The sequence below is a fragment of the Eutrigla gurnardus genome (genome assembly GCF_963514095.1).
Source record: "Eutrigla gurnardus genome assembly, chromosome: 20".
NCBI lineage: Eukaryota > Metazoa > Chordata > Actinopteri > Perciformes > Triglidae > Eutrigla > Eutrigla gurnardus.
This window is the reverse complement of record NC_139931.1, coordinates 15456728-15462727: the sequence shown is the minus strand read 5'-3', so window position 1 is coordinate 15462727 and position 6000 is coordinate 15456728. Positions and strand designations below refer to the sequence as shown.

The window sequence follows — 6000 nt, the reverse complement described above, 5'->3', positions numbered from 1 at the left end:
TGTTATACAGTATATGATGTCCAAAAAAGTCATAGTCCAATTTTTCTAAGCCATATTATAGCATGTCAAAATTTCACCATTTCACATTTTGTAAAAAAAAATATTTCCATCTGTAGTAAAATAGAACTACGAAGTTGCAGAAAGTTGACTGTACTACTACAGTACTTATATAAATACATTTAGTTACTTCCTTCCATCGATCACCTGGATTTAATTTAGTGGAATTATTGTGTGCATTGTATTTGCCCCTTTCTTTTTTTCTTCTTGAAAAGTAGATCGAAGAAGAGGATGGAACAAACAACCTGATAATATGAAGAAGTACTTCCTGAAGCTTGGGGGTCCTCGTGGCTTACAGGAACATCCAAGAGGTGTGAAGCTGCAGCCACCTGATTCGGATTCTTCACTTCACTTTGGTAAAACGACCGAAATGTTAATGTGTGGGGGATTGCCCCCATGCTGATTGGTATTATTTTTCTGCAAAAGTTTGAAAATGGATGACATTTCTAACGTATACGCTGATAAAATGTTCATGGCATCATGGTCGAGTTAGTTAACAGCTGGGATATAATAACAACTGAGTGAATGAAGCTCCATAGACTTTAATGTATCATCTCACTCCTAATAACTCAAACTGTAAATGTCATGAAAATGAGAATAGGTATACTTGATCAATGTGCAATACTGAACTTGAAATATCAATGGAGTTGTACTGTATACAATAGCAGAGGTATAAATACAGTTGATGTCTATTGGATTGTGTTTTAAATCTTAATAACTCAAAAAGTATAAAAGTTATCGATAAGAAAAGCCATAGCACCCATCTACAAAGACTCCCGCACGGTTTGACATATCAATCATCGTGGTAACATAGAAGCCGTAGTGGGACAAACATTAAGGGAATCAGTTTTTCCCACAAAAACTTCATTACATATGCAAATTTATGAATACTTTATGAAAATACCTTCATGGAATTAGACATGGTTCAATATATGCGGCATAACTGGATTTAGAGTTTCGTAATATTCGGGCAAAAAGGCACAGAAGTATTAAGCAAAAGAACACAAGTGTGATCACTGTTTTCAGCACTCGCACCAAATAATTACGAGTCAACACGGACCTACTGTCAAACATGAGAAATCAACACTGTTAAAGGAGCAACGTAATGTAGCGCTGAGGCGACAAGGCAGCTTACAGTCACATTTCTATATTCATATGCAAGCAAACAATCCTAGCATAGGACTGGAAAAATAAAATACTATTCAGTTACAGCTCAACTAACATTACTAAACTGAGTAGTATGATGGAAATAGATGCAAAAATAGTCCCAGTTGTTTGCTTTCATCAGGATTTGTTCCTTTCCAATGTTGCAATGCTGATATTTTAGCACTTGGAAGCATTTTAAACGGCTAAATACTGGTCCAACGGAGAATTATGAGCTCAATCAGAAGGTGTTTCTAATCTGTATGAATGGATCAGGGTTTTTTTTTTTTTTTTTTTTAGTTGAGAATATACTTTTTTTTTCTTTAAGAAAAGCACTTTGATATTCGATCTGATGCAGCTCATTTTCCATTCAGGTTACTAAAGTCGTATATATACTCAACGCATGTTGGACATTACTATTATATTATAAAGGCCTGCAGCTTGAGAAGGAAGGGGTAAGGCAGAGTAGTGCTTCTTACAACTTTACATGGGGCGGTAAAGAGAGCGTTGGGGGTCCAACTGCTGGTGTCTGCTAATGTTTAGAGTTGATAATAACGAGGTTTTCTTGCTAAGATCGTGCTGTGTGTGTTTGGAGAGACAGATCTATACAGACACGAGCCAGAGGGGCAAGAAGAGGGTCCCTATTCAAGCTGGGAGGGTCGAAGTGTTCTGTTGGGGCTGAGAGGCGACGCGGAGACGAGGGAGAGGCTTTCTCCTCTTCTACTCCGGCTGGGGAGCCGGCGTCTCATTGGCATTGTTGTCAGTGATCTTGTTTTCCAGCTCGTCGTCAGACAGGAGATCCACGGAAGTTCCCTCGACCTGAAGAGGCCGTCTGCCCGAGCGGCTGGAGGAGAAGCTGATGGGGCCGCCACGCCTGCAGGAGGAAGAGGAAGGGAGGTAAGAAGCTAGTAACTGCTAGTTGTTCCTCCTTCTTAAAGCCGACATAACTACCTAAACTTACTACACCCTTAATACACATGCATGACATTTGACCTCTGCATTATATGGTGTTATTTTTGTGCCACATTAATGAGCACGCAGCGGGAGTCTCGCAAGCACATACTTTATATTTTGAACAGAAAATATTAATCTGAGCAAACAAACGACTATTTGTCCTGCGCATGCTCAACTCTGCCTGAATGCTCGCTCAAGTTGGCAGAGCGCATATAGAACTGTACTCATCAGATTTGTGTCCTCCCAGTCTGTGATTGGCTGTTCTATTTACATATAGCTCAAGGGAGTGTTGAGCAGCAAAGACGCTGTGTGCGAGCATCAGCCTGCTCACAGAACACATTTTTGTTTGGTCAGATTCATATTTTCTGTCCAAAATATAAAGTATGTGCTTGCTTATTAAGGTGTAGTGGAGGCTATCTTCTGCTACGTTGTACCTGAGGCGGTTCTTGAGTGTGTGAACCTCGCGGCTTAGACCCTCGCTAGCCTCGGTGGCGTCATCCAGCTCCCTCTGCAGTTTCCTGCGTGAGGCGTTGGCCCTCGTGCCCTCCTCCTCTGCCTCCTCCAGCTGACGCTTCAGCTGCTTCATACGAGAGCCAGCCTTTTCCACCTTCACAGACACACAAATAAGAAGATCAAATACATCACCTGTGATTAGTGCTTTAATGACGTACATAACGAGATAAGATGAGCAAGTAACCACAGAGCAGTGATTGATCTCTTTGTGGGGGGCGTGTGGTTATCACAGCAGTGTTGGTGTCAGACATACTTGTTCTTTAAACTGGTCGGCGTGGCGACGCTCATCCTCCACTTGCATGCAGATTTCTTTCAGCTTCTTCTCGGTTCTTCTCACAGTCTTGTTGGCTGCTGCTCGCTCCCTTCAGAGGAGAATGAAACAAAGCTACTGTAACCAGGTTTGAATTGTTCTCATACTCTATAGTTACTGAACTGTTATTTAAACAGGAGGGACAGTGTGTTGAAGTCTCACTTGGCCTCCTGCTCCAGCTGTTCCTCCAGCTGTCCTATCTTGGCCTCCAGGGCCGTGATGGAGGCCTTGAACCTGTTCTTCACAGAGCCCTCCAGCTCGCCCAGCTTGGCCCGCAGCTCCTTGTTTTGACGCTCCAGCTGCTGGCGAGCGTTCTCGCTCTTCTGGGCTGTGCTGCGCTCCGCACTCAACTCTGTTGTCAGGGTGTCCACCTGAGGGGCAGAGAGACAGGAGGAGGTCATGGAACTGGGCTTTTAATTAAGCATTCTTACAAATAGACATAATATTGGTCCAAAGAAGATCATTTAGGATGTTCTCTAATTCAAGATCACACCTGCATATTTGTCTTTCTGAAGCGGTCGTTGAGCAGCTCCATGTTGCCCTGCTCCTCTTCCAGCTCCTCCTCCAGTTGAGCGATGCGAGCCTCCAGCCTCCTCTTCTCATCCATCAGAGCCGACCTGACACACAAAAATAAAGACTTAAAGCGAAGAGCCCCTCTCCTTGTGTTGAATTATTGGTAAAAATAAAAATAAAGTAGTGATGTCCAAATGAAGCTTCGTGAAGCATTTTCTTTATTTTCTGAGCCCAATAGATGGCGCTCTCTGTTCAACAAAGGGTTGAAAGCAATGGAAATATATCGGACATCAACCCTTTGTTGAACAGAGAGCGCCATCTATTTGTTGAACAGAGAGTGCACAGTATTTGGCGTTGCAGAAAACACTGATACACTGATTATACTGTAATTTAGGCTGTGCTGCTTTATTGCATCTTTGATTTACCCATTTTCTTCCTCCTGTATCTGATATTTTCTTTTAACAATATTGATAGTTTTATTGTTTTAATTCTATTTTTTCCTTTACCATATTCATCTGGAAGATCAAAAATGAGGGTTACTTACTTTCCAGAGGTGCTGTTTGAGATTTCATCTTGCAGTTCATCCCGTTCCTGCTCTGCGTGGCGCCGGCCCCTCTCAGATGCTGCCAGGTCCTGCAGAGGAAGGTCAAAGGTTAAACACTAGTACCCCTGTGTATCATAATGCTGAGTCCATTCAATGCTTTGTTGTAAATATACAGTAAATAACCATAAATCAACACCCTATAATACTTACTATGCACGAATATCTCAAGCTATCTGCACATCACTGTCCTGTACCTCATGTAGCTGTACAATCTCAGCCTCCAGACTCTTGAGCTTCTTCTCATTTTCCTTGGAAATGGCGAAGATATCATCTCGAGAAGCTCGGGCGTCTTCCAACTCCCGTTGGTAGTCCTTCGTCTGTGCCTGAAGGAGAAAACACATACGGCTGAGAATGGCTGCTTACTGTAATGCTCAGAATGGGAGTGGTTTGATTGGAGAATATGTCCGGAGAGGTGAAGCCTTCGGGCATCTAATCCGTACCTGTAACTTGCGTAGCTGCTTGATGGCTTCGTCTCGAGCCTTGTTGGCTCCTTCAATGTGACCCTCTATATCCTTCAAATCCATCTCCAGCTTCTTTTTAGCAGCTACAGCCAAACCTCTCTGCTTCCTCTCATCCTCCAGCTCCGCCTCCATCTCTCGCACCTGACGGGGAGTCAGCACAAGTCATCAGTGGAACTGCTTTTAATGTGTTGTTATGTAACGTTGAGCGTTCTTCTGCACCTGCTTGACCAGCGCTCTCTTCTTCTCATCGTTTTGGTCGTCCCGGCCCTGGAGGTCTCTCTCATACTGGGCCTTCATGGCCTGCATGTTGACCTCCAGACGCAGCTTGGCATCCTCCGTGGCCTGCAGCTCGTCCTCCAGCTCCTCCAGCTGAGTCTTCATCTCCTCCAGCTGCTGGTCCAGAGTACGCTTGGACTTTTCAAGCTCGTGGACCTGATGAGGAGGAGATAGAGGATTGGTGAGACTACTGCTCAATTGTCATAGCAAATCAAACATGCCTTATTGATCCGGGCACTCACATTCTTCCCCACATCATCCTTGGAGCTCATCAGATCTTCCATTTCAGCACGAAGCTGCTTGTTAACCCTCTCCAGCTCCTCTTTGGCCTCCAGCGCCTCGTCCAGAGCTCTGGTCATGGACAAAGCTTTGGTCTCCTTCTCCCTGGCCTCAGCTTCAGCACGGTCACGCTCTTCAGCGTAACGAGCTGAGATGCTCTTCTCCTCAGCCAGCATCTGCAGAGGAGGATCAGCATTTTATGAAAATTGTATTTGTAAGGATTCAATTATAGTATTTCAAAACAAGTCTAAGACAAACTTCCAAACTCACGAAATACCTGTAAAACAAAGCAGAATATCTCCAATAAAATGCGTTCTCACCTGGTCAAACTTCTTCTGTTTCTTCTCTAGGCTGGAGACAATCTGTCTCTGGTGATCCAAATCTACAGTCAGATCATCCAGCTCCTGCTGCAGACGAGTCTTTGTCTTCTCCATCTTTTCAAAACCGATGGTCTTCTCTTCCAGACGCTGGCTGGTCAGCTCCATGTCCTTCTGCAGCTTCTTCTTAATCTCTTCCAGGCCCTCTATTGTTCCACAATCGTCCTCCAGCTTCTTCTTGCTCTCAGACAACTGAAAATGAAAGCATTCAGAATTAAATCAGAGAAAGAACTTCGTTTTAATATCGTTTCCTACACCAGAACATGTCCTACCTGAGCCTGTATAGTCAACAACTGTTTCTCCAGATTCTTGCGCGCCTCTTCGTCCTCCTCCTGCTGCTCCTGCACAGCGTTCTTCTCCTCCTCCAGCTGGCGTATACGACTGCTGAGGTTCAGTTTTTGACGTGTCTCTTCCTGGAGCAGCTCCTAAATGACAATGTAGATTTGTCCAGTTAGTTCAATAGAGAGGATGCATGAGGTGTAGATTGATGATGAATGCTCAGAGATGCTGTAT

General features: G+C 44.0%; 1 protein-coding gene across 2 annotated transcripts in view; it reads right to left on the bottom strand.

Annotated features, from left to right (window-relative positions):
* Positions 1–583: 583 nt before the first annotated feature.
* The window catches only part of LOC311031580 (myosin-10), a 48352-nt gene continuing 42935 nt past the window's right edge, over positions 584–6000 (bottom strand). For both annotated transcript variants that reach the window (XM_084037934.1, XM_084037935.1), the window contains 12 exons: positions 5760–5912; positions 5431–5679; positions 5074–5286; positions 4775–4987; positions 4535–4696; positions 4289–4417; positions 4035–4123; positions 3471–3594; positions 3140–3348; positions 2921–3029; positions 2589–2761; positions 584–2074 (listed from right to left, as the gene is read on the bottom strand). In XM_084037934.1, coding sequence (XP_083894060.1) covers positions 1921–2074; positions 2589–2761; positions 2921–3029; positions 3140–3348; positions 3471–3594; positions 4035–4123; positions 4289–4417; positions 4535–4696; positions 4775–4987; positions 5074–5286; positions 5431–5679; positions 5760–5912 — 1977 coding nt within the window. In that variant the 3' untranslated portion in view covers positions 584–1920. The remainder of the gene's footprint in view (positions 2075–2588; positions 2762–2920; positions 3030–3139; positions 3349–3470; positions 3595–4034; positions 4124–4288; positions 4418–4534; positions 4697–4774; positions 4988–5073; positions 5287–5430; positions 5680–5759; positions 5913–6000) is intronic.